General features: G+C 54.7%; 9 protein-coding genes across 9 annotated transcripts; 3 read left to right on the top strand and 6 right to left on the bottom strand.

Annotated features, from left to right (window-relative positions):
- Window positions 1–297: 297 nt before the first annotated feature.
- BDP55DRAFT_540669 (aldehyde dehydrogenase) lies at window positions 298–2,219 on the bottom strand (the record flags this gene model as incomplete). Its single annotated transcript, XM_060568142.1, has 3 exons — window positions 298–411; window positions 782–1,666; window positions 1,815–2,219. The coding sequence occupies 3 exons, from the start codon at window positions 2,217–2,219 to the stop codon at window positions 298–300; spliced, it is 1,404 nt and encodes a 467-aa protein (XP_060435808.1).
- A 221-nt stretch (window positions 2,220–2,440) lies between these two features.
- On the top strand, window positions 2,441–4,054 carry BDP55DRAFT_215211 (RNA recognition domain-containing protein). The gene is made up of 2 exons (XM_060566024.1): window positions 2,441–2,475; window positions 2,530–4,054. The coding sequence occupies exon 2, from the start codon at window positions 2,715–2,717 to the stop codon at window positions 3,723–3,725; it is 1,011 nt and encodes a 336-aa protein (XP_060435807.1). The 5' UTR covers window positions 2,441–2,475; window positions 2,530–2,714; the 3' UTR covers window positions 3,726–4,054.
- A 2,074-nt stretch (window positions 4,055–6,128) lies between these two features.
- On the bottom strand, window positions 6,129–8,423 carry BDP55DRAFT_645766 (NMD3 family protein). Its single transcript, XM_060573664.1, has one exon. The coding sequence runs from the start codon at window positions 7,989–7,991 to the stop codon at window positions 6,495–6,497; it is 1,497 nt and encodes a 498-aa protein (XP_060435806.1). The 5' UTR covers window positions 7,992–8,423; the 3' UTR covers window positions 6,129–6,494.
- Window positions 8,424–9,636: 1,213 nt separating this feature from the next.
- BDP55DRAFT_645765 (Pyruvate/Phosphoenolpyruvate kinase-like domain-containing protein) lies at window positions 9,637–10,692 on the bottom strand. Its single transcript, XM_060573663.1, has 3 exons — window positions 10,558–10,692; window positions 10,445–10,497; window positions 9,637–10,385 (listed from the first exon to the last, which is right to left on the bottom strand). The coding sequence occupies exons 1-3, from the start codon at window positions 10,675–10,677 to the stop codon at window positions 9,695–9,697; spliced, it is 864 nt and encodes a 287-aa protein (XP_060435805.1). The 5' UTR covers window positions 10,678–10,692; the 3' UTR covers window positions 9,637–9,694.
- Window positions 10,693–11,660: 968 nt separating this feature from the next.
- On the bottom strand, window positions 11,661–13,013 carry BDP55DRAFT_540999 (WD repeat domain-containing protein; the record flags this gene model as incomplete). The annotated part of the gene is made up of 3 exons (XM_060568172.1): window positions 11,661–12,410; window positions 12,500–12,740; window positions 12,793–13,013. 3 exons carry the CDS (start codon window positions 13,011–13,013, stop codon window positions 11,661–11,663), a joined length of 1,212 nt encoding a protein of 403 aa, XP_060435804.1.
- Window positions 13,014–16,386: 3,373 nt separating this feature from the next.
- On the top strand, window positions 16,387–18,856 carry BDP55DRAFT_214684 (major facilitator superfamily transporter). The gene is made up of 3 exons (XM_060566023.1): window positions 16,387–17,011; window positions 17,080–18,111; window positions 18,183–18,856. The coding sequence occupies exons 1-3, from the start codon at window positions 16,633–16,635 to the stop codon at window positions 18,485–18,487; spliced, it is 1,716 nt and encodes a 571-aa protein (XP_060435803.1). The 5' UTR covers window positions 16,387–16,632; the 3' UTR covers window positions 18,488–18,856.
- A 571-nt stretch (window positions 18,857–19,427) lies between these two features.
- BDP55DRAFT_690018 (uncharacterized protein) lies at window positions 19,428–20,941 on the bottom strand (the record flags this gene model as incomplete). The annotated part of the gene is made up of 5 exons (XM_060576809.1): window positions 19,428–19,969; window positions 20,026–20,112; window positions 20,168–20,329; window positions 20,406–20,721; window positions 20,906–20,941. The coding sequence occupies 5 exons, from the start codon at window positions 20,939–20,941 to the stop codon at window positions 19,428–19,430; spliced, it is 1,143 nt and encodes a 380-aa protein (XP_060435802.1).
- A 775-nt stretch (window positions 20,942–21,716) lies between these two features.
- On the top strand, window positions 21,717–23,338 carry BDP55DRAFT_540815 (FAD binding domain-containing protein; the record flags this gene model as incomplete). Its single annotated transcript, XM_060568155.1, has 2 exons — window positions 21,717–22,789; window positions 22,855–23,338. The coding sequence occupies 2 exons, from the start codon at window positions 21,717–21,719 to the stop codon at window positions 23,336–23,338; spliced, it is 1,557 nt and encodes a 518-aa protein (XP_060435801.1).
- A 424-nt stretch (window positions 23,339–23,762) lies between these two features.
- On the bottom strand, window positions 23,763–24,671 carry BDP55DRAFT_723649 (ribose 5-phosphate isomerase A; the record flags this gene model as incomplete). Its single annotated transcript, XM_060578778.1, has 2 exons — window positions 23,763–24,202; window positions 24,269–24,671. The coding sequence occupies 2 exons, from the start codon at window positions 24,669–24,671 to the stop codon at window positions 23,763–23,765; spliced, it is 843 nt and encodes a 280-aa protein (XP_060435800.1).
- Between the last annotated feature and the right edge of the window lie 1,839 nt (window positions 24,672–26,510).

The following is a 26,510-nucleotide window of genomic DNA, read 5'->3' as shown; positions in this document are numbered from 1 at the left end:
CGGCTGCCTGTGCGCTGAAGAAACGCCGTCCCTGACGTGGACTCGAGTCTAGCAGAAAGCCTGGGACCCAGGACTGAGGTTTCCTGGCAGAGACAGTCATGACTACATAGAGCCTCCTCGACCCTAGGCAACATATCCCGCCGCGATCTCTTCTCTCCACCAAGCAAAACACCATCTCGACAGCATCACCAACACACCCTCCTCCTCCTTACCCAAGCTTCCCACTTGACACCGAGAAGCCGGTAGAAGCGGGCGCAGATGGGCTCACGCGAAGGAGGACTGCTATGAAACTACCGCTTATTTGGGGTAGTCCTTCAAGTGGTAGCTCTTGAGCTTGACAAACTGATCGTAGCCGAAGCGGCTTAGGGTCTGCCCCTTGCCGGAGTTCTTCCAACCCGTCCACGCTAGGTCCTAAAAGAGTTGTCAGTACCGAAGTTTCTGAAGGAAGGATGATGGCGGTGGCTTGATGACGAAGATGGCTTGCAGGCTGGTGGGAAGGAAAAAAACGACTTGCAAGTTGATAGAGTTTTGCAAAGCCGGCAGGTAGATAAAACAACAAAAGAGAAGGACAAGTTAACGTGCGGCTACCCGCCTCGAGTCGGATCTTCCTAACCACTTTGCCAACTCTAGCGTTCGGGGCGGGAGGGGGCATCGGGCTAGGAAAGAGGGAAGGGTGGGGACCGGAGGCAAACACCACGGAAGATAGTCATCGGAGCGGGCAGAATATAGATCGGACGATCACCAAGGTAAGAAATGACATGTTTTGTTGTAGGGTACTCACTGGGCTGGGGTAATCGCATCGGTTAACGAAGACGGTTCCTGCTTCGACCTGGTCCGCGAGCTCGTAGCCGCGGTCCGTGTCCTTGGTCCAGATGCTGGCAGTGAGGCCGAACTCGCTGTCGTTCATGAGCTTGACAGCCTCCTCGTCACTCTGGACCCGCTGAACGGGAATCACCGGTCCAAACGTCTCTTCCGTCATCACCGTCATCGAGTGGTCCACACCCGTGAGGAGTGTAGGCTTGACAAAGTTGCCCTTGGGCGGGGGGTTGCTGAAGGACTCGTTCTCGGGGGTTGCGTCAGTGGCGCCCTTGGAGAGGGCGTCCTTGATGTGCGACTCGATGGCTTCCTGGGAACGCTTCGAGATGACGGGGCCAACGTGCGTACCCTTGTCAAAGGGGTCTCCGAGCACGTATCCCTTGAGAACCTTTTGGACGGCCTCGACAAAGGCATCGTGAATCTTGTCGTCAACGTACACCCTCTCGACGGAGCAGCAGCTCTGTCCCGAGTTGAAGACGGCGCCGTCGACAATCTCGGCCGCAGCCCAGTCAATGTCCACATCGCTGCGGATGTAGGCCGGGTCCTTTCCTCCCAACTCCAAACCGACGTTGACGACACGGTCTGACGCAGCCTGCTGCACAGCCAGACCACCGGCCACGGAGCCGGTAAAGGCTACGAGCTTCACCTTGGGATTACGCACGATGGACTCGATCATGACGGGAGAACCGCAGTGGAAGTACTGCAGCACGCCAGCCGGGAGACCGGCCTCCTCAAACACCTTGGCCACGCGCTCCACAATGGTCGGAGTCTGCGGTGAGGGCTTCAAGATGACGGTGTTGCCAGACAACAACGCGGGAATGAGCGAGTTGACCAGAATGAGGTACGGGTACTGGGGCGTATGATGTTAGCAAAGGAGACAGGGGTATCGTGGTGGTGGCTCAGCAGTTCGCGTTGTCTCACAGCAATGGAACATTCACTACCATGCTGCGGACACCACGTAGCGGGAGGAGCCACGCAAGTAGGAGACAAAAACCCACATTCCAGGCAAAGAGAACAAGAACCGGGCCAACGGGAACCTTGCGAATGAAGCGCTTGAATCCCTTCTCAGCCTCGCCGTCGGTGTCCTTGAGAACGTCATCGGCAATCTTGAGGAGGTACTCGCCGCGCTTCACCGCCGTGGCGATTTCGACGCCGGTGTAGGCGCAGGGACGGCCCATCTGGACGGTAAGCTCTTGAGCCAAGTCATCCTTTTGCTCGAGAAGGAGGCTCAGGGCCTTCTTGACGATGGTCTTGCGGTCGGCCAGCGAGGTCTTGCTCCATGACTCGAAAGCCTTGGTGGCGGTGTTGGGAAGCTCATCTAAGTCGGACTGGGAGACGCCATTCCGGGTGAGGATGGCCTCGTTAGTGGTGGGGGAAATGGTCTTGAGGACTTCGACAGACATGTTGGATGATTCTCTTCTTCACGGGGTATCAAAAAGGTTCAGATTGAAGAAAAGTATGAAGAGAAAAAGGGACTGAGTTCCAGTTGTTAATGATCAGGAGGCAATTCGCAGCTTAGATATCCCCCTTCATGAATCGTGAGCTCACTGAGGGGCAGGTGGAGGGGCAATGACATGGAGGGGCAACCGCCGCACTTGTGACCTGCCGGACCGCGCTTGTGGGGAACGCGGTAAGATAAGAAGATGATGTAATCAATCTGTACCACCCCCCGATAAGACATTAGCGATAAGGCCCGCTCTAATTTTTTTGCAGAACCGCGCACAGTGGCTGAGATCGCGGACTTTCACATTAAGCATCTTGTACAACGACAGTTGCATTACCGCCGACAACGAGGCTACCAACAAGGCTGTAGCAGGGGGATTACATCTTGCTGTTGCTAGCATTTTCAATACTTTGAGGACCCACAAACCATTGATATTACATCCCAAAAGCCCACCATGCCCCCCGAAAAACGAAACAAATTCCTCGACGCAGACGAGAGTGACGACGAACTCGATCAGGGCTACGACTCCGAGGCCGAGGAGCTGCGCAAGGGAGGCCGCAGCGCCAAGAGGCGCAAAGTCGACAGCGAAGACGAGGACGACTTTAGCGACGAAGAGCAGAATGTCACAAAGGACGCAGAAGACGCAGAGAGCGACGATGAAGGCGCCGACGGAGAAAATGATACGGAAGCCTCAACCTCGACCAACAAGAAAAAGTCCTCATCAACCTCGACAAAGCTAGACCTCCCAGACGTCTCCAAGCCCCTCACGAAAAAGAACCTCGTCGCGACGGAAGAGGCCATCAAGAAATCCGGCGTCGTCTACATCTCGCGCATCCCGCCCTTCATGAAGCCCCAGAAGCTGCGCTCTCTCCTCGAGCCCTACGGCAAGGTCAACCGTATCTTCCTCGCGCCAGAGGACCCGACCGCGCACACGCGCCGCGTCAAGGCCGGCGGCAACAAAAAGAAGTTGTACACAGAGGGCTGGGTCGAGTTCATGCGGAAAAAGGACGCCAAGGCCGTTTGCGAGTTGCTCAACGCGCGGACCATTGGCGGCAAGAAAGGGTCGTACTACCACGACGACATCTGGACACTAAAGTACCTCAAGGGGTTCAAGTGGCGCCACCTGACGGAGCAGATCACGGCCGAGAACATGGAGCGGACGAGTAGGATGCGGGCTGAGATTAGCAAGGCGAGCAAGGAGAACAAGGAGTTTGTGCGCAATGTGGAGAAGGCCCGGGTGCTGGACGGCATTGCTGCAACGAGGGAGAAGCGCGGCAAGGCGGCTGCGGCGACGGAAGTGGGGGCTTCTTTTGCCGGCGGTGCTGCGACGGCGGCGGCGGACGAGAAGCTGGACAAGAGGCGGACGGTGTTTAAGCAGATACCCTTGGCGGATAGGAAAAGCGAGGCTGGCTCGGCTGCGAAGCCGGCAGGTGATGTTGCGAGGGTGCTTGGGAAGATCTTCTGATGAGGAGGGTAGGGTGTGCGCTTATTGTTCGGCGTTCGACGTTATCGCCGTTTATGTTACTGGTAATAGGGAGCATAATGAGACTTTCAAAAATCATAAGATGAAAAATGAGAGCCCTATGGACCGGCAGCCTCGGGATGTTGCGGTGTGTGGTTGCAAGTGTACGTGGAGGTGGGCATCGATGGCCGACTGCCGGACTACGAATGCGAGAGCTACTGGGTCACCATCTTGTACGGCTGAGGTGGGCGGTCTGTCTGGCATCTTGGCATGAAAAGAGACGATGCAATGACGTCCTCTAGGTCTATCTTAATCTTACAGACGAATCATGCGCAGTTGGATATTGCGGTGGTATTCAAGCGGGATGATGCGTGTCGTCTGTACTCGCCAGCATGAAGACCCTTTCGAACTGTGAAGTATGTTGCTGCATAACGGAGCGAATGCGAATGCTTCGTCTACACCACTCTCGGCTCCGCGACGAGCTGCACACTTGGCGAGCTGCTGACTTGGCATGAAAAGATATGATGAAGTGATGTCTTCAAACTCAGACGAAGAAGCTGCTCGAAGTAAAGTGGTTGCAATAGCCGGCGCTAACATGGGCATTTTAGTATTAGCGCAACGCCCAACTTGAGGCTCAACAAACCGCGCAAAAGCACAGAATGGAGCGCGACACTGTAACAGGTCAGTCCCGGAAAGACCTTCCATTGGTTTCTCGCAACATTTAATCATTGTGTAGAGATCCTTGTCAGCCGCGGCGGCGATCTTGATTACCTCAACAGCAGCCCCTCAGCCTCGGCCTCACAGTAAACTAACTTGGGTCCACCAAGCTCACCACAAAGCAAACCAGGTGAACTTGCAAACTCGACGAAACTAACACTAAGCTGAGGCATATCCCATGATCAAGAATTTTTCTCCTTGAAGGCATTCGTATTCCTACTCACACGAAACCGTAGTTATCGCCAACACAGCAGCGCCGCGCCAACTTTGACCGGCGACCAAGAAACAAAGTATCCGTCTACAGCATCTCGATCAGATGGCAGCAACCCCGATCTCCAAAAGCCTCAAACGCAAAAAAGGCAACACCCGTTGCGCGCGCCCACGCAGGCAGGTCTCCACTCTCACTTGTGCCGTTCGCCGAGCCCACCCCGGCCAAATGGAGTAAACCAAGCCGCCGTCGCCCGCCGTGAGAGCCTCCCGTCCGTCGGAGTCCGCCTTGACCTGTGAGCGGACAAGGTGGAAACGAACGTTGAGCAACAACGCACACCCTACCACCATCATGGGAAACCTCAGGAAACTGTAAATCCGTGCGCATGGCCCCGACAGTCAGGTCCCCGTCGGCATCCCGCTTCCTCCCTCCTTCCCCCATCGTCTCATCGATGTTGCCAGTCAGTCGTGGTCGGGAAGCGTGGAGGTGGAGGCTTACCTCATGATGGATGGGGTGTGTGTGAAGAGCCTCGACTGGGAGCGGACACGTCTACGGTCTGAGTGGTCAAAGTCTGGGGAAAGGGAAGTGCCGACAGCTCTCTTACTCCCGTTTAACCGGCGGCGCCTGTAGGCTGTCTGGGGCTCGGGTCCGGGGTCGGGGGGACCTGAGGAAGGGTAAGGCTGAGTCCAACCAGTCCATGGAGACTCTGGGGAAGCCTGAGGGTAGGAGGAGGAGGACGGGCCACGTCGGTTTCATTGACTTGAAACAACGACGCCGTCTCTGGTCCTAGGCAGAGGGCGTAGCTCCTAGAGTCGGCGGCGGCCGGGTCGCGGTCCATCGAGCGTCCAGTGCTGAATATAGGCAAGTAGGGGAGGCTGCCCGCCTCTCGAATGAACAGGCAGAAAGAACAGGCCATAGGCTCATTTGTTGATGGGCTGACAGGATCATGAGGCTCATGACTAAGGTAAAGGGTCTGGGGGGTGCCGAGTTTGTGGTGCGACTTGCTGTGCTTAAGCCCGCTGGAGTCGGCGATTAGAAACAGTCAGGTCGGCAGTCCCAGACAGTCGGCACCCTCTTTGGGAAACCGAGGGAGAAGGCACGGACGTTGGATCGTTGATGGGAAGGTCGATGTGCTCTTGGGTGGGTAATCATGGTGGTACGGTATGGTGGTACGTAGGGGAGGGTGTGAATGGTATAAGTCGGGAGCCCCTGCCGAGGGCCGTGCGACGACTTTGCTGCCGGACGCACGTACGACGTTGTCCATGAATGGAGTGCAGGGCACGGGACGTCGAGAGGCAGTAGGAGAGCAGTGGGAAGAGCGCATGAAGAGAGCTCGGACAAGTCGAAATGGCACATCGCCGACAGCTCTGAGACTGGATCCCTGCTTAACGGCGATGGATCGTGAGATGTGGCGGTTGAACGGCAGAGAAGTGCAGAGAAACGCAACAAGACAAGGCGGACGCATGAGCCACGTGGTGATCTAGTAGTATAGTCTTTTTTCTCCCAACGACAAACGCAAACGCCTTTTCACTTGCGTCGCAGTCTCAGTCAAAGGTATCTGATGATGCATACACGCCTTGCCACCCCATCCTTGAAACCATCCCATCCATTTTTGAGAGAGAGAGATACCCTTCCTCTCTTCTTCTTTTTGCCTAAGAAACCAAACCTGTCCACGTACCATCTCGTAGGGAAACAACTTTCCTCCCCGCAGACGGCCACTTAACCTTAACACTGCCTCGGGGCCAACAATCGTCGGGGACCTCAAGGAGACACGTCCCAACTTTGTCCCGTCCATAGAGGACACGCCCCTCCCCCTCCTCCACTCTCGGAAGACGGACATTCAACGCTTAATCCTGAATCTGGAGTTCGTCCATGTCGTCGAGCAGTTCATCCATGTCCACTCTCGGCGCGCCCTCATCACCCTCGGTCTCGGCGATGCTCATGGCATCCGGATCGACCTGCTGCGGCTGTTGTGACTTGTACAGCGCCATCGTCGCGCGCAGCTCGTCGTCCTCCTCGACGTCGCGCAGGAATTGCTCGTAGTCCTCGTTCATGCGGTCCTGGTCAGCCTGCTTGGGCAACAACTCGCCCTCGTCCTTAGCCATGCGCTTGAGCTTCCAGTTGCGGTTCTTGTGCTTTCTTCTGTTGGGGTAGTGCTTCTTGACCAGGATGACGTCGGGTATCGTCGAGCCGTAGGCGTGCGACTCTTCAATGGCGTCAAACTCCTCGTTGTTGAAGTTGGTGCCCGTGAGCATGTAGCCCATGACCGAGTCACCGGCGTGAAGCAGCCCACCCAAGTGTGTTCTCGCGAAGTAGGTCTTGTCGTTTGAGCCCAGGTCGGAGGCGCGGGCTACTTGCACCTCTGCGAGATGCCACTTGCCCTTTGTGATGCCCGTCGGCTCAATGTCCATGACGATAAACTCAACAAGCGACTTGACGTCGGCAAGGGAGCGGAACGGTGCGCGCCAGTATATGGGAGCACTGACATCTGCGGTCTGGAGGGTGTTGGGGTCGAAGAGGTATACTGCGGTTCCGATCTTGTGGCAAATAACGAGGGGAGAAATGTTGCCTGATGCCCTCGCCAGCTTGATGGGCAGAGCTACAAGATCGTCACGGCAAATGGGGATGATTTCAACTGAAAAGGTGAACTTGAAAGATTTTGTCGAAGTGTGGATATCTTGCGAAATAAGCTCCTGCGACTTCTTGGACGTGCAAGGCACAACGGAGTGGAGGAAATCGCAAAACTTTTCGGCCTGATTCCTCGCCGAGAAGAAGAAATCGATTCCGTCCTTTGCTTCCTTAATGTTGAGGGTATCTCTGTGCGCGCCGTGCTTCATGATCAACTGCTCGAGGTAGAGGAACGTCCTCTTGTGCAGGACCTTTTGCCGGACCTGGACGGAGGCGCGCCACACGTTGGCCGTGTACGACTTTGCGCAGTCGGGACATTGCTGGTACGCGACGATGTAGATCGCTTCAAAGGCCTGCTGAAGAAGGACACCGCTCTGAACCTCGTCCTGGATCGTGATCTTGACCTTGACTCGTCTCGAATGGGGTTCCGTCCACACAAAGGAGGCGTCGATGATGCGTATCTTGTTCAGGCCCTTGAGCTTCTTGAGGCAGAGGGCGAGGAGTTCGCGGGACTCGGGAGCGGCGACGATCCAACTGCTGGGCGGCAGCAGCCAGCGCTCGCAATCTCTGCAGAAGTTGAGGGTGGCTTCGCGCTGGACGCCCTGGGAGATGTCGACGGTCAACTTGATGCAGTCGAAGCAGAGGGCGTTGGCGGCGGTGGTTCCGTCGATGGGAGCGCCGCAGTTGCAGCAGAGAATCGTGGCGTTGGTACTCATATTTTCGTCTATTTGGCCCTCACTGCCTAATTCCTTGTCGATGTAGAGGAGGGAAATGTTCTGGGAAAATGAGGCGACAAGGGGCTCTCTTGGGCAGTTTGGGCTCGGTGTATGGCGGGGTTGTTCGTCGATGGGGAAAAAAAAATCATGAACCCGGCCGATAAGGCGAGCGCGGGGCTTATCAATAAAGTCACATGATAATGACGCCGCTGGTGGCGGGGTTTCGCCCAGATTCGAGTCATATTAGTAATCACAACTTACACCATGAATTTGTGCCTTCCATTTCCCTGACAGAGTCTCTGCTTGTTTGTTATCACCGGCTCCTTGCATTGCCCTGATATCTGAGAGAGAGAGAGAGAGAGAGCGAGTTCATAGGGAGCAAACGGCTGTCTTTTCTCAATAACTACAGCTTGAAGTAGGAATAGTTGCCCGGAACCCAAGCTTAAAGACGGGAATACCCCTAATACTGAAGTCCAGCGATACCGCGTTGCTGTAGCTTTGGCTTTCGAGTCTGCGGGCTGGCCGTTTCTCGCCTGCGAAAAGTCGAAAAGTCCGTGTCTTAGCAGAGAAATCCGAACTACTGAGTCATACGTATGCCCCTGTCTTTTTGCAGCTTCTGTGACTCATCGTCGGCTCAATAGCTCAATTCCTAATTTAGTTGTTCCTCCCAAGAGTCCAAGACGGGTGTGAGCGGGGACATGTGTTCTAAAAACAGTCGAGAGGCTTTCTTAACACGCAACTTTGCTATATGATTACGTACGAAGAATGAGAAGGACGTAGAGAGAATGACAAGGACCAGCTATGGTATATCGGAATTCACGGAGGAACCTGCGGCTACTCTGGCCCAGGCTGGTTGGGACGGCATGACTGAAATGTAGAATTTGTGGTTTAGAGCGAAGCTGTACGATAAAGAGTGACATGTAAGCACTGAATACAGTCGAACTAGGGGCGGAAGGGAGACCTGCGCTTGGCTGAGCACATCTAAATTTGTCAATGCCCTTAGATCATGAAGATGGACTTCCCTTGAACCCTCGGTACGCAGGTTCCAAGACAAATCCCAGTTGGCATGAAACGTCTAGTCCAATTTTGGTTCTTCTCTCCCCTGCCATATGGGTAAAGGGGACTAGAAGGAGGTATATAAGACAACAGTTCAAAGGGTAGCCATCACTGCTCGGCCCTAGCGGGCTAGACTGCAAAGACGAATAAACAGCCAAGAGTGATGAAATCACCAGATTACTGTTAAGCCTGCCAAAGTTCTTCCACTGCCAGTCACCACTTCAAATGATGATCTGAGACTGATGTAAAGGAATGGGCCGTCAAATGAGCACTTCATCGCCGCTTTCGATTTCCAGGCGCCCCCAGCCATGAGCTGTCTGTGGCAGAAAAAAAGGATAACATTGTAAGGAGAAACCTTCCATTTAAGTAGCCCAGGCTTTCAATCTTGTAGCATACACCCCTTGGTATGTGTTCGATGTGGCCACGATCATGATGAAAGGGCACTCGGCAGTCGGCATCGATATGAATGTGCGGCGATGAAGGGGGTATGCTCCTTACTTGAAGCCCTCTCCAAATTGAATAGGACACTGCTGCATGGATCTCGGCCGTCCACCGTATCTTAACATTGTCAAGGATCTATTCTTCTTTTTCTCTCAAGGGTATACCTACACAAGGTCTTAGATCATAAACTCATTAAAATCGCTTATCTACTCCTTACCGTTCGTCTCCCCATCCCCCTTCTCTGTCTCCTTCCCATTAGTCCCGTTCGTCCCGTTGCCATTCCTCTCAACAAACGGACCGACAGCCTCGCGCGCAACCATCAAATCCTGAGCCAGCGCGCCGAGGTGGAGCACATCAGCCGACATGGCAATCAAACTCATCCTCTTGGCCGCCTCCCGAATCTTCTCAGGGCTACCGTACGGCGGCGCGCAGAAAGCGAAGCCAGCATACGGCTTGTCGTGCTTATCAATGGTGTCAAAGAAGAGCTTCGAAATCTCAAGCCACTCAGGCTCGTCAGCGCCGATCCCGCCCATCTTGGCCTCGAGGTTCATGCTGACGCGGCAGTCGAGCGTGCCGAACCAGACGACGTCAATGTCGGGGCACTCGGTGAGGATGGCGTCGAGGTTGCGCACGCCCTCGGCGGACTCGATCTGGATCATGATGGCCGCCTGGTCGTTGACGCACTTGTGGATGTCGCGGTTGGGGTCGTAGGGGGTGTCGGTGAGGAAGGGGATGAGGCGGAAGGGGGGCGCGGAGCGGGTGCCCCGCTGCTTGGTGCCGTACTTGGCCGCGGACAGGACGTGCTTGGCCTCTTCTACTGTCTCGACCTGGGGGACGACGATGCTGGCGCCGCAGTCGAGGGCGTAGCCGATGGCCGCGTGATCGTGGCCGGGAACACTGTGGGATCCACGTCAGCGCTAGTTTCACCGTTGTTAGTGCTTGATTGGGATTCTTACCGAACCCAGGGGATGGTTCGTCCCTGGCTCATGAAGATAGCTTCATGGACCATCTGTTGCCGTTGGTTAGCGAGATTCGGCACTGCTAGTTATGGTTATGCCCTAGAACTTACCGACGTCATGGTCTCGACGTTACAGGAAGTGTGCTCCCAGTCAATCCAGACTGCATCGTATCCCATAGGGGCAAGGAAGCGTGTGATGGGGAGAGCACTAAGGCCAGAGTAGTAGCACATCAATGGGGGGATCTTCTTCTCATGGGCATCGCGAATCGCCTGGCGAGCCTTGTGCGGTTGGAATAGGGAGGGTGCCGCGTAGGCATTCATGCCCAGCGTGGGAACATTCTTGTATTCCTGGCCGATAACTGACATCTTGGCTAGTCTGTCCGCTCAGAAGATGGGTGGCAGTATAGATGGATAGAGTCTCTGAGATATCCAAGTAATGGAAGGGATATAGAGGTGTTCAAACGTCGGAGAAGAGAGCGGAACTCTTTTATATCATTTTGGATTCATCGAACGTCACATTGCATGCTGCCGACTTGTGGACCTTCAGGGACTATCAGAGCTCGCCGGGGGCTCGCAGTTGGTTTCTCTCCCGTAAGTAACAACGTGGAGCTGGACTATCGGCTTGTCTCTGGGATCCGGTATACTACGTGACGTTCCTGAGGAGGTTCTAGCTATTGACTCTCATTGACCTTGTTTCGACGAGAGGAGTTGCTACAGCACGATGGATGCAACGACGGGTGGGTACCCTACTCTCACGTCAGCATTTGTCGGCAAAAGATAGTACTGGGTCGTTATGCCCAAACATAATGCTTTGCAAAGGTCCCAAAGTCCAAAGTTCTACGATGTACCCTAACCGTAAACATTCTTTCGTACATCAGTCCAATGGCTTATTGGGTATGTTAGTGCTTAGTATGGGGTTAATCGACGGCGATATGGGCGAGCTCCCTAGACGCGGGGAAGGTAGGAAGTGGTGCATCAACCAGGCGGTCATTGTTTGAGGGACGTCAATTGCTATTTCTCGGACACGGGCCGAATTGATCGGGTCCTAACAGCCGGCTGAGCTGGCGTAAGCTTTCACAAGCCTCCAATAATCATTGAAAGGGATATCATATTTGGGCTCCGCGCTAGACGTTGTCCATCGCAGTAGGTCTTACTGGAGGATCATTTGCGACGCGGACCAGGGAGGGGTTTGTATTCCTCTTCAGGAAGGACCCTCAGAAAATGTCCCACATGGAAATTTTGCCGTCTTTGCTCCCAGCTGCCAGCCAGTGAGCATTCTGAGCCTGCTGGATGCGCCTGTCCTTGACGCTGAGCTGTTGTTGTCCCGGACGAGAGATAAGATCGTGGGGAAGCTGATTGGGATCGCCGGACGCGCCTCGGGTCTCATCAGTCCGAGCTGTCGCGCTGACACTGGCCAAGGCAATCGCGTAACATCCCACCTGATGCCACGCGAGAGCAGCTACCTCCTTGAGGGTCTTGGAGGAATACACACGAATCATGGAATCCCAGCCAGCGGTAGAGAAGATGCGTCCGTCGTCCCGAATGCGCAAACTTTGTTGGCCCGAATGTTTGGTATTCAGAATCTTCAACGGTTGCTGGATGATTCCTCCTTCAACATCGGAATTAGGTCCCAGATTAGGGCCCGGAATAGGGTGCTTGGCGATTGTTGCATCTGCACCGGAGGTTAGAAAGTAGCCTTGCTCCACGACGACGTCGAGGGCGAGGATGGGCTGGTTGTGGACTTGAGACAAGTAGGTAGTATTCCAAGTCCCACTGTTGAGCTGTACGACCGTTGCTAACCCATTCTCGTATGCGGCGACGAGGGTCAAACGACCATTTGTGGAGGGCTGTGTAGACGCAGATCCATCAACGTACAGCAGAGCTAGAGCCATGACCATGCCATTCTTCTCTGTTGACTTAATTGTGTGAAGTCGCTTCTTGGATGGTAATTCGTAGATGTCAACCTATCACGGATGCGCGGGTTAGGTTGCCGGTCTCATGCAGCAAGCCCGGGCTTAAAGGCGGAGATAATTGGCGGGGTTGGTGAACTGACCGATTCCGACGCCAAAGTATTTGGCACTGCCAGCAATAAGCTCGAAGACTCGGACGCATCTCCAGGCAGCGGAGCGCATGATGCGAATGAACAGAAATTCATGGTGTTGACGTCGAGGATATGCAAAAGCCAAGGTTGTGGCCTTGGCTCTGGTGTCTCATCGAGAGGTAGCTTCTTGCTGAGATTGGATTCATCCTTGAGGCCTAACTGCCAGACAGCAAGCTTGTGATCCCGGCCGTGGCTGTGTAGATGGTGAGAGAGGATCAGCGATGCAGTGATAGAGTGAGGCTCACGTTATTATCCGGTCGTCACCCCAACCCTTTATCCCCAGAATTGCGTTCTCATGTGGCCTCCACACGGCCGTCGGGCGCATAATGATGAGGTCCCAGAGGACGACGAAGCCCTCGGCATCTCCGCTGGCTAAACGATCGTTGCCGCGAACGAAGGTTAAAGCGTGCACTTGGGCTTTGTGGCCTCGAAGGATGGATTTTGGGTGCGGCGTCGATTCCGCCATGGTCAAGATTGTTAGTTATTGAGGAAGATCACTGTAGAAGGTTGGTGGATTGACAGGAGGTGGAGGAAAAGTCGAAGACAGTGTCTGATACCCATATATACACAGTGTTATTCTGCGGAAGGAAGGGCCCGGCCCTCCTTCACTGCTTTTCCTGGCTTACTAAACACTGCGCAGGGCAGCCCCTGTTGCCTGCTGGACATGAAAGTCACAGTGTCAGAACAGTGCTGCTTTTTGTCTGACCGGAATGCTGTGTTTTCTCTGATTAGGAATCTGACAACTTTCAAAGATGGCATTTTTGATTACCGGGATCTGGGGTATTGAGTAGGTACAATAGCGGTGACAAGGTATCTCACGTCAGACATCGACACATTGGGTACTTCGAACCGCCCGTTTGTGTGAGGTGTCGCACTTGAATTTTGAAGACAAACCAATTATCTGCTGGCAATAGTCCGGATCCCGCGGCGGCGGGAATACCTGATAAGGATGAGAGAACCTACATGAGGTGAGATATCTTGGCAATTCCCAAAGAGCCTGTGACGTGGAAAATTGGGATATGAGCATCTTCATTTTCATCAAACGTCAAAGCAAGCAAGTAAAGACCCTGCCAATTCCGTGTGGTTGGTCGTCTGTTTAAAGTTACCTATATCCACCACGAGCTGGGATTATCATGACTCTTGTAAGATGGAGGAGATGGGAAGGCCCGTGAGGCCCATGTATCCGTGTAAGTCAGAGGCTCGCGGCCCAGTACACGAATAGACTCATTTTGTTTCTCTGTGACCACCATCCTTGGGTCGTATTCCCTCGGCGCGGTATGAAGTTTGTCCACCACGGAATGGTGGGAAGCGGACGGTGCGGCCCAGTCGACCGAAGGGTCCGGACCGCATCGGAAGATATAATTACGAGCGTAGTAAGGCGAGTCGCCCGCTCGGTCCACGTCAGCCTAGAAGGGAGGGTCTCTTGTGTTTTGCCGTGATGCCTAAATCCTGTCGGGTCGGAGCACGCAACGTGGAGTTCTGTAATGTAGGCATAGGCAAGACACAGTGAGGTAAGGTACGGATGACTTGGGTTGCCTCGCGTGCTTGTGTATCAAGCAGTACGTAAGATTCCCGACAACGCGGTTTGGAAATCCTGCTTGGTCAGACGGGAACGTCCAGAGCCAGGTCAGCGGAGTTATCTACCTTACCTCAAGGTAGTTTGGGTGGCACAAAACGCTGGTGTTCCGCCTATCTTATCATCCCGCCAGGTGAGGGCTCGGTGTAGAGAGGTGTGTGGCAGGTGTAGACAAAGTACCGGGCTGTGTGTGCTGCTTTCCTCGTCAATGTGTGTGTGTGCGGGCGTGGGGGAATCTCATTGGATCAGTAGTCCGTCCCTGCTGTGAAGTCATCATCCGTCCGTGCCCGAGCAGATTTACGGTACCTGCTCCTTCCATTCCAGGTTCTACGTGTGTCCATCGCGCCATCCCGGACTTCTGGGTGTCGGTACGTATCGTATCGGAACGGAACTTGGGTACGCCATCGCTGCTTACCTCATTTGTATTCGGTAATTGGTCCTTTCCTGCAGCCCTCGTAAATCTGACAGACGGCAATCTCTCCGACATGTGCAACGGCAACATTGGCACGCAATTGTTGCTGACGCCCCTCTTCCGCCTTACAACCACCCAAGCCACCCCCAAGCGTCAACTTGGCATCATCCTCAACAGACTTGTCGGTCCAGTTCGCTTGAGGGTCGGCACATCCGTCCCGCGTTACACATACCGTCTGCTTCAAGTCTTCTCTGTTCCTCCAGCTCCCGAGACCTCTTTCCCATGAATCTCAGTTAGTATCGACACAAGAAAACCCTTCCTCCGGTGTCTCGGAGGACGTGATGATGGGTCGATGGTCCCAGGTCGGCAAAGTTGCCCCGAACCTACCTTAGCGCGTAGAGAATCTAACCGTGACGGAAGGCCTTCTGTGCTATCGTGTGTGCTATGGGCGCTGGGCGATTCGTGTCGCAAGCGGCATTCTCGAATTAGCACTGAGCATCATCTCGGCCTAGCAGTCACGGCGGATGAATCATTCTGCATTGGGCGTACCGTTCAAGAGCCTATTCATTGAGAACTAGGTACCAGGTTGTTCGCCATCCGTACTTCCCCTCCACTCAGCACTCACAGGCAATGCTTGTCCGACCAAGCTTATTGAGCAGTCGTTCCTTGTTCTTTCTTCCTCTCTTTTATTTCTCTTCCGTCCCTATTGTTCGTCTTCTCAACATTCTCGAATACTGGATCACCAGACGAGTCACCGGCAGGCGAACCATCAGGGACACGGTTGCTTTACAAATCAACACGGGAAACATTGGTCCGAGAAGCAGGGACGGGCGCAGGTTTTGATGATGTGGCGGCGTTCAGTGGGCAACAAGCGCAGCCTTATCCGTCTGCAGCGTCCAACGAGATGCCTGTGAAACTCGAGCTATTCCCAACTGGCTTGTACCAGGTGTTCTCAAGTGCGTCTCTAGGGGCTCGGATCGACCCCAAAGAACAATACATTGCGTACCTAGACACCTAGACCGAAGACTCTGACTCCTCCGCCAGGCTAACGCTCACCCAAACTCCGCAGATATGTCGTTATGTCCATTACTTCCACCGAGTCGGCGGAACCGGTACTGCGCGCTGCGTAAATGCAGCCCCATCAGCAGAGACAGGGGGCGGCTGATGTACCGTAAGCGATGCAACTTCGGAGAGCCTATCTTCGTCTCTAATCTGCCCAAGGCAGAGAGCCTCAGAGGAACAAGAAACCCCCAATACCTACTAGCCCCCAAGGGATGTTGCGGACTTTCGGAACATTCCAGGTCTACGAAACCAAGTGAAGTCTGAAAAGAGATACTCGACTGGCAAGTGCAAGAAGAGGGATGTACCACGGATCACAACCACACGCGCGGCACGCATGCGGAGATTGGGCGACGTTGGTTCTGTCGTTACCAAGCAGCAACGCCAACGTCGTGCAAAGGTTCTTCCATCTTGGGTCATTTTCCTTTTTGGGCTCGGTGCTAAAGTGTTTGTAGTAGGGCTTACCAATGACGCCCTTACATCACGCTTCGAGTCTTTTACTCGTACCACCGTAACGTCCCAGCCTAACGCATCCTTCTCGGACATGAACACACCACCAGCATGTTGGGACGACCCGTCGCCCGTTATGCTACCGCGACATAGCACAGCATGTTAGTCTTGCACCATACACAATGAGCCATCACATCAAATGTCTCCGTTCAGGAGTCCCCCCCTTGTCAGCTTGTCATCGCGCCCAGACGTCTACCGCACTTCGGAGTGGACCAAGGGCACACTTGCGGGTTGTCTCTCTTCCTCCGAGCGACGGGCTACCGGCGTCAACGCTTCCCAAACTCCGACCAGCATCGCTTCTATTCATGTTGTCTGATCAGATACATAAGGGAGCCGGGCCTCCCCCGGTCCTGCACTCTCGTCTATTTTGTGGCACGCACTTTAAAGACATTCAGTCTCGATCTAATCATATTAGGTCCCAAGCCTTACTCGGATTCGAGAAACCGCAAGCCGTAGCAGGCACATCAAACTCTTAGTTTTATCGCCACAGTACAGTACTCGAGCTACTTGCTTGAAAACACCGCAGCCATGACTTCGACCACCAGTACCCTAGTAACACCGCGAGAGAGGGTCGGGGAGAAGACCGGAGAGACGGATCGGGAAAACACCCCTACACCATCAATGCTTGAGGAGGAGGCAGTAGAGAAGAAGGAGGAAGCCGGCGCCGCAACCGATGAGGAGGCCGGTTCATCACAGCCAACGGAGCCCAAAGAGCCCGAATACCCCACCGGCATCCGGCTTACCTTCATCGTTGTCGCTCTCGTTCTTAGCATTTTCTTGGTTGCTCTCGATATGACCATTGTCGCAACCGCCATTCCCAAAATCACGGACGAATTCCGCGGTCTGGACCAGGTCGCCTGGTATGGCGCCGCTTTCTTCATGTGTGTTGCCGCTTTCCAGTCAACATGTAAGTCATCAAAATCCCCCTGAACGCACTGCCTTCAACAAGAACACCACTAACACTATCGTAAACAGGGGGTAAGGCATACAAGTACTTCCCGCTCAAGACCTCATTCCTGCTGTCAATCTTCATTTTCGAGGTCGGCAGTCTCATTTGCGGTGTCGCTCCCAACTCCGTCGCCCTCATCGTCGGCCGCGCCATCGCCGGTGTAGGCGCTGCAGGTATCGGCTCCGGTGCCTACACCATCATCGGCTTCTCCGCACCGCCCGACAAGCGACCCACCTTCACCGGCATCATCGGTGCCTCGTACGGCATTGCCTCCGTCATTGGGCCTCTGATCGGCGGAGCCTTTACCGATCACGTCAGCTGGCGCTGGTGCTTCTACATCAACCTCCCCATCGGAGGTCTCTCCGCCGCCATCATCCTCTTCTACTTCCACACCCCGCCCCAGGCCGTCCCCGTCAAGGCGAGCATGCTCGAGAAGTTCCTCCAGATGGACCTCATCGGCACCGCCCTGATCATGGGTGCGACAATCTCCTTCCTGCTTGCCCTGCAGTGGGGAGGCCACCAGCACCCGTGGAACTCATCCACCGTCATCGGCCTCTTTGTCGGTTTCGGCCTCATGATCGTCGCCTTCATCGTCCTCGAGTGGTACCAGGGCGAGCGCGCCATGATCGCGCCCCGGCTCATCAGCGACCGCACCGTCTACATCTCTTCCGCCTACGCCTTCTTCTTTGCTGGCGCCTACTTCGTCCTGGTGTACTACCTGCCAATCTACTTCCAGTCCGTTGACAACGCGTCCCCCACCCAGTCCGGCGTCCGAAACCTGCCGCTCATCATCGCCGTCACGATCGCCACCGTTGCCTCGGGTATCTCCATCTCCGCCACGGGCTTGTACACGCCGATCCTTGTTGTCGGCGCTGCTCTCGCTACTGTTGGCGCCGGCCTCCTTTACACCCTCGACATCGGCACCGGGAGCGATAAGTGGATCGGATACCAGGTCCTCGCCGGTCTCGCATGGGGCGCCGCCTTCCAAGTTCCCATCATTGCCGTCCAGGGCACAGTCAGCGAGAGTGATCTCGCATCCTCCACCGCCATTCTTCTCTGTAAGTTCCCTTAACCTCCTTCTACTGCTTCTACTCTGCAAAGTTCATCTCACTAACACCAAATCTCACAGTCTTCCAAACCGTCGGTGGAGCCTTTTACGTCGCCGCAGCCCAATCAGGCTTCCTCATCACCATCCTCAAAAAAGTCGCCGAGAACGTGCCCAGCGTGGACCCCAACCTCGTCGCCCTCACCGGCGCAACCCAGATCCGCACCGCCTTCCCCGCCGACGCCGTCCCGGGCGTCATCCAGGCCTACATGGACGGCCTCAAGGTTGCTTTTGCCCTGGCCATCGCCGGCGCCGGTATCTCGTTCCTCATTTCCCTGGGATCAAGGTGGAGCAAGCTCAACACCAAGAATCTCGCCGGTGCCGCCTAGATCGCCGAAATCACTGTCGTTCTATCACGCGAAAGAAGTGGGATTCAACAAGTCCTCGGCTTGTGGAATTTCTGTGCGACTATAACTCGCTTTTCGTTTTGTCTTTCCCTATATACCATGTTCGACTGTGCAGAAAAGTCTTATAGAATCTAATAATAGGCAAACGGGCCATGGCTTTTTGATTGCATTTGGGCGTAGAAGGAGGAATCTTGGTCTACCTACGAGGGTGCTTAATCCAGGGCAACTCAACTCTTATGTCTTACGAAGATAATGTCAGATTTCTGTTGGTAGCGGACGTAATTTGCCGAAATGAAGTCTCATTAATAGATAAATCGCTGTTTCAAGTCTGTTGATGCTCCATGATCGTGAATCCATTCGACGCTAACTCAATAACTCATCCTCCGTGCTGGATGCAGACTGGGGACTGGGGACTGGGGACCGAATAACCAATACCCCCTGATAATGCACCTACCCAGGACAAGCTGCATATTTTTTGGCAGCAAACCGATAGTCGCTCGTCTGGTTGGCTGAGACATCTTGAAGAGTGGAAGACAAGGGACACACACTCTCGAGGAAAAGGCCCTCACGCGTGTCTTCTGGTGGAGCAGCAAGCAGTGGGCAACTGCAAGGAGGGAGCTGGGATACGGAAGCAAGAAGTACCAGGTATAGTAAATATGGAGACCACAACCGACATGCTCACTCTGGCGGTTGTATCTACGTTGTGTAAGGTAAGGGTTGGTCGTATCAGTGAGATAGACAGGCACGACGGCAATGGTAAGGTAAGACAGGATCGACGAAGTGAAGAGGGGAGTTGCGAATGTAACTTAATCGCGCATGCCCATATCAGTTCTTCTTGCACCTCACCCAGGTTTTCAAGTCCTTTCCTCAGATTACACGAGTTGATCTTTCAGGTTGAATTCCAGTGCACCTCAGTTACTCGTCACGCAAACAGCTCCTGAGTCTTTCGCTTCGTCTCCCCAGCAGATGAGTCTGCAGGCAACTGCTCAACCTTGTACTCGAAATCCTTCTGAATCCCCCTCACCGGCCGCAGTTCCGTCTCGCTGTCCTGCGCCGAAGAGCCACGGCCGTCGCTCTCACCTTCTAGCCGTACCGCGCCCTTCTGCCACTTCCTCGACCGCAGCGACATGCCACCCGAGCCCCCAATCGTGGGACCCACGTACTTTGCAGTCGTTTTCCTCGTCGCATTCCTGTTCTTGCTAAGCAGGAAGCGGAAGGCAGGTAGCGTGGCGACGATGATGCTGACGGACGACTCAATATGGCTCCACATGCTCAGGAGCACCGGCCCGTTGGCCACCGTCGTTGGGTCCTTTGCTGCGTCGCCTGTGGCTTTTGTCACCTGTGCGAGCCGGGCGATGGCAAAGGCTACGATGATGCCGCCGAGGGAGAAGAGGATGGCTAGTCCGAACTTGTGAGATGGGGAGGTGCTGAGCTTGCGTAGGAGGTTGAGAGGTAGGATCATGACTGTTCACATTATGTAAGTGATATGGACCGCCTGCAGCTGTGAATGCGATACTTACTGAGAATATCTGCCGCCACGTCGGCACTGGTCGCGAACTTGATAGAAGCATCCGCTCGTACCAGGTCTTCGGGCGCACTGCACCCAGCTGGTTCCGCAGCGTCAGCCATTCGTTCCATGAATCAAGGCCCGGGAAGACGTACTCGCACTCCAGTACTTCGTCAACGGTGTGCATGTTAAAAAGTTCGAAAACATGCAAGCTAGGTACAGCACCAACACGGCACCGAAGCACACCCACCAGGCGCGAATGTATTTGGGCAATCCGGTGACGAGTCTTCGTACGAAGAAGAGAATGGAGAATTTTGCTACCAATCACGCAAGCACGGTCAGCCTAGTTCATCACTGTCTCCATTTCCGCCAACGGAAGAGGGAAAGACATACCTGCCCATAGTGTCGTCCAGAACAGCAGCATCTGACAGAACATTAACTTGAGAGATGCAATCGTCCTGCCGATGAACTCCTCGGGCGCAAGAGGCAACGGTGCCAGAGGATCCTTGGCAGCCGCCTTGGTATACTCGCCGGCGAGGTAGAACTGCGGCAGCATGCAGGTGATGACTGCAGTTAAGGCCGTCAGAGTGACGAGTCCCGCGATGATGAAGTAGTCGTCGGCAAAGAGGCGCCGCTGGAGGATCCATTGGAAGCTGCCTCGAAAGACTGTCATCCCAAAGGCGGCTCCCCACATGACCCAGATGAGTATCTGTCGGACAAGAGATCGTGTTAGCCAACGACCACTGGAGAAACATAGGGTAGCAACATGGCCAATGTGACGGTTGCGACCGAGGCACGGATCAGAGATCGACAGACGGAGACGTTGCCCCGGCCGTGCCGGACTCCGAGTAAGCGGGGGCGGGGCGGCACGGGCGGGTCGCTTGGCAGCTTACCATCATCTCAGTGTAGCCGAGCACCGGAGTCGCCATATTGCGAGTCGTTCGTCTTCCGGACGAGGTCGATTTGCGTCTCGAGATCGATTATTGGTTTGCTCAGAAGTTCGACAGTGGCACAGCAGCTGGACATTATAAAAAGTGGCCACACGGTTGGCATTAAAAGAACGCATTTACATTGCTTTTTTTTTCTTCTTTTTTAACTTTTATGTTCGCCCCCGAACCGACCTGCTGGATCAGGGGCGCCAGGCCGAGATGCATCCTGCCCATGCGAGTTGACAGAAGGCTGGAGGGGATTCTCGTCACTCAACCTGCGGGTATACCGGTTAGGTTTGCGCCATTCAAGCAGGGCAATATCTGTTTGGCTCTTTTCCGCTCGTGTCAACGGACATGCTAGCCCAAGTCGGGATTCGGACGACGTGGGGTTGGAACAAGGGTATTTGGGTATCGACGGGGGGGCTCGCCACCAACGGTAGCACCCTCATCTCGCGTCTGCGAGGATGCTACCAACCTGCCAATGAGAGAGTCGTCAAACGAGGACACTACTGCAACTCGATGGCAGACCTCAACCAACCTGCATGATCCCATCCATCCTTCGCTAACGATATTCTGCAGGTTCATGGGATCCCCTGGGGGGCGAATTCCTCCCAATTTTAATATACTTCCCATCCGCTACGAAACTGGGTTCGAAACCCGGAATCCCGCGATAGAAGAATGCTTGACTTTCCTCCTGCATCCAGACCTCCCTTCGCGTTTCGTCGTGGTTCGTCGCTTCTCTGACTCTCCTGCCAAGCTACCTTGGTCAACAACCATGGTCCGCGCCTCATCCCTCATCGTCAGCCTGCTGGCTATTGTCGCAGATACCCTCGCCGTTGCGGCTGAGGGTATCACCGGCGCCGCCACCACTTCAGCCGTTGTAGCCAGCCTTCCAGGTTCAGAGAAGATCGCCTGCGGGCTGCTCAGTTCCCGGTACCCTAAGCAGACCTTCTACTCCGGTTCCGATGGCTACACATACGAGACACAGACGCAGTACTGGTCCGCGACGGAGTACAACACGCCAGCTTGCGTCTTTGTGCCGCAGAATGCTCAGCAGGTGTCCTTCGCCGTTACCACACTGACTCTGAGCTTGACCAAGTTCGCCGTCCGTAGCGGTGGCCATATGCCAGTCGTGGGATACAATAGCATCGGATCCTCCGGCATCCTGCTGTCAACGTCCAACCTGACCACTCTGGCCCTTTCTAATGACAAGTCGACTGTATCTGTTGGCGCCGGTTACAGGTGGAGAGACGTCTACTCCTACCTCGCGCCCTCGGGCCTAGCAGTCGTCGGAGGCCGCATCGGCGGTGTTGGCGTCCCCGGTCTGCTTCTTGGGGGCGGAATATCCTTCTACTCGAACCAGTACGGCTTCGCCGCCGACAACGTCGTCCGATATCAGGCTGTCCTCTCCAGCGGCGTGGTTGTAGAGGCCACTGCTACCAATGCCTACTCAGACCTCTTCTGGGCTCTGAAGGGCGGCGGCAACTCCTTTGCCATTGTCACCCGTTTCGATCTCAAGACATTTGTGTCTCCCAAGGTGTGGGTCGGCATCTCGCAGTACGCGCAGACAGACAGCGTCAAGTACCTCGACGCCGTCTACAACTTTGGAAAGTATGGTTCCGTGGACGGCAAAGCAGCCATCATTCCCACCATCCTCACCTATCCTTCGTACAACATCACCGCGTACGCGGCTGCGCGGTTCTACGACTCCGAGACCGCGCCCGCGACGGCGTTTGAGAACTTTACGTCTCCGGCCCTGACGCCTGTGGCCGATTCCTATGCTCTGCAGCCTCTTGCCGAGTACGTGAGTGCCGTCGACGCGCTTCAACCCACCGGCCTCCGACAAGAGTGAGTCGTTCTCCTTGGTCCCCTCAAACTGTCATCTTTTCCTTCCACACTAACCCTCCCCCGAGATTCCGCGTCATGTCTCTGGTAGTCAACCGCGACGCAGTAGACTACGTCCACGACACCTTCCTCGCAGCCACCAGCGCCAACCTCACCAGCATCGTCGGCCTCTCTGCCTCCATCACCTTCCAGCCCATCACCAAGGAGTTCATCCAGCAGGGCGTCGCCAAGGGCGGCAACCCCCAGGGCGTGGACCCGTCCAAGGCACCGTACTTTTGGGTCGTCGAGAACCTGACGTGGCAGGACGCCAAGGACGACGCCGCGGCAAAGGCCTTTGCCGACAGCGTCACGGCCGAGATTGAGGCTGGGCTGGTGGCCAAGGGCGTCGCGGGCGGGTATCTGTACCTGAACGATGCGGGACAGGGGCAGAAGATCTTTCAGAGTTACCCGGTGGCGAACCTGGCGAAGCTCAAGGCCATTCGTGCCAAGTATGACCCGCTGAGGATTTACACGAACCTCTTGGTCGGGGGGTGGAAGGTTCTTGATGCTTGAACCTTGTTTGATTTTCGCGGTCGCTGTGTCTCTCTCTACTAATCAACACAGAATCATGATTATAATAATGTGTATTCAATTTCAGCATCATGACTGACCTGTAAACTTGATGTATCTGTATCTGTGATGTGACGAGCTTCTGTGAGTAGGTAAAATGAGAGGGATTTCCAGATGATCCGTATGCTTTTGCAGCAATACTCTCATCACGTACAGTCGCCTCCTTTCCCTTTATCGATATGAATCCTGAAGCAAAAATCAGCATACATAGTGCAGTCCAACCAAGTCATCAGCAACATGATAAAATACCTATTTCTGGGAAACAATGTTCAACTTTTTTAGGTATTCCAATCTCGCTATAAAATGCAAATGCGCCCCTCGCCTTTCCACCCCAGAGCATCCCTTCCCGGGGCACTCATAGGGCAACCTATGAGCTCCCCGTAACCTTGACACTACCGTCCTCCATACCAAAGTACGCAGCCACCGGCTTCTGCGCCAACCCAGCCTTACCAGCAGCAGCAGCCTCGACGCCGTTAAGGCCGTGGAAGATGCCAATCTCGACGATACCGGGAATCATGAGCAGCTCCTTGGCCAGCGCAGAGACCTCCCACGCGCCGCTGGCATTGCGGGCGCTGCCGTCGGATACCTCCGAAGACAGGAGAAGCTGAGGGAAGGGCGCGTCAATGAGCCACATGCCGTTGTCGGTGACGACCTCGCCGGCCTTGCCGGGGGCGCCGGGCCGGACGGCGGGCTTGACGGCGCCGAGGGCAGTGAGTCTGTCCAGCACGTCGGGGGCGGACATGGGGAGGACCTCGATGGGGATGGCTTTCCAGTTTGTGAGCAGTCTCGAGGAGAGTTTGCGGTAGTCTGGGGGTTATTCTGTTAGCCCACTCCTCATTCAAAAAAGAGCTCTTTTCCCATAACAAAACTCACCTGCGACAACGACAAACTTCTTTGCAGCAATAGCAACCAACTTTTCCTGGAACAAACACGCGCCGCCGCCCTTGATACAGTTCAACTCGGCATCCACCTCATCGGCGCCATCAAACGCGACGTCAATGGCGACGAGCTTGCCGTCCGGGCCAATCGGCCTATCGTCGAGGTTGCACAACCGCAGACCCGCGGCGCGGATGAGGCCCTTTGACTGGCTCCCTGTCGGGAAAAAGGTCATTTCCCCGTAGAAGGCAGGACCCTTTGCGGCGATGGCGTCGACGACGTAGACGACTGTGCTGCCGGAGCCAATGCCGACGTAGCGGGCTCCTGGGGTCAGGTGCTCGTCTACGGCACGGTAGGCGGCTGCCTTTTTGGTTTGTTCGACAAGGGAGGGGGCGGACATGTTGGTTTTTGTGGTGGTGAAGGTGCGGCGAGTTGATGGCGGGGTGGTTTTGGGTGTGAGTGTTGAGCGGAACGGGATGAGGGGATGAGTTTTGATGGTGAGGTGTGAGATGGGGCGTGAGGTAGATGAGAAGGAGAAGAAGTGGATGGATGAGACTCTTGATCTTAGAAGTCTACTACTACTTGTACTGATACTAGTCAGTGACATGGAAGGCGAGGAGAAGGCGGGACGTGTTCCGTCGGGATGAGGTGGTGGTGTTATAGTGGGATGAGCCATAAAGTTGCGTGTCTTGCGGCTGTCCGGGCTTACTCAGGAACCTGAATCGTGGAGTGGATTCCGTGCCCCGGCTGGTGACGGCTGGTCCCGGATGGAGTCGTCACGGATTCTTTCCAGAGATGGACTTGGACAAAGAGATGTTCGCGGCTGACATGCGATGACTGCGTTCGGTCGGCATGGCTTGTCTCCGAAACATCTGGAGTCGTTGTATTATCTGGCAACTGAGTGATGGCCTCCACGATCATCAAGCCAAGAGCCGGGGAAAGGCTATCAAATATCTCGGTGAGTCTCGGTAAGACCCCTCCTTCACCGAGCGCGGGGCAACACAATCAGATGTCAATGCAGCGCAGGATTTCAAGAACCACTTCTTTTTTTTTCGCTCATCTCCACAGAATGACGTACCCAACGGTTATTTCCAGGGACGTCAACCCTTCTCCACCACGCAGCACCGACCCAATGCCCGCCGTTATGGTCTCAGAAGTCAGAATCGGATCCGCCGAATCAGACCGACACGGTAGGACCTCGGAGGAGGGCCAGTGAGTGCTCCGGGAGTCCCACCGGCGTGCGTGCCGGTGGATACTTCCGGTGGGGAAGGGGGGGAAAGTCTGTACCTTCATAGGAGATCAGGAGGATGCTTTCAGGGAACTACCTCGCGGTCCTCGCGGGTAGTGAAAGGGTTTTATGCTGAACGACGTCATTTTGCTCAAGAATGGAGACTATCGCTGTTCTAACTTCTAATGAGACGTGAATGGGTCCTAATGTGCCTCTGCCGTTCTAAAACTCGAATTTGGTGAATCAGACGCGATGATTACAGAGCTCCGGAGCTCGTAACTGATCCAGAACGTACACAAGTCTTCCGCGCTGTCGATGAGATCACAAGTCAACGGTAGCCAATGCAGACTGCACCACAAGGTGTCTTCAATATACAGCCATCTCTCTTGTACCCTTTCCTAGAACAACTGCCAGCGACTCGCCTTAGAGCCGATAAGCAAGTCTTTTGGGTCAAACAGTGGTTATCCAGGTTCTAGTAAAGTCCTCGGATATGCCTTGACAGTAAGTAGCATCATTACGGTTGAAGATAGTGCGATAAACCACCTTAAGAAGCACTCCTTGCCATATTGAGTACCACGTGAACACGATTATATGTCTCAGCACTTGGCTTCAAAAAACCGACCATAGCAGTGACCAACAGTCGACTTTACCCAAGTGAAACGCAAGGTACCCTGTGAGACCATTGGACCAAGCGCTTCGAGACCAACAGTCATACTTTTCCGTTTTGCCAGTAGACAAGTTTGCTGATAACGTCAGCGAGACTTCGCAGATAAGTATGAAAGGCCCATGCTATCCTAGCTTCAGTATTGCGCAAGTCTCAGTATCTTGTTGAGGTGAATCCAATGTATGACTCTATGTTTGCCGACCTAAGCCGTCATATCTAGCATGGCACCTGTTGTGGGTGATACTTATTGCTACAGTCGGAAAACGTACATGTAGTGATAGATGTATTGGGAAACATGGCTTCACTTGAAAAGTGAACTGAGAAGTAGTAGTGCACAAAAGAGGAAA

This window comes from Colletotrichum godetiae, assembly GCF_030913485.1.
Source record: "Colletotrichum godetiae strain CBS 193.32 chromosome Unknown BDP55scaffold_3, whole genome shotgun sequence".
NCBI classification, from domain to species: Eukaryota; Fungi; Ascomycota; class Sordariomycetes; order Glomerellales; family Glomerellaceae; genus Colletotrichum; species Colletotrichum godetiae.
Note: the sequence above shows the minus strand (reverse complement) of the source record. Positions and strands in the feature narration are given on the sequence as shown.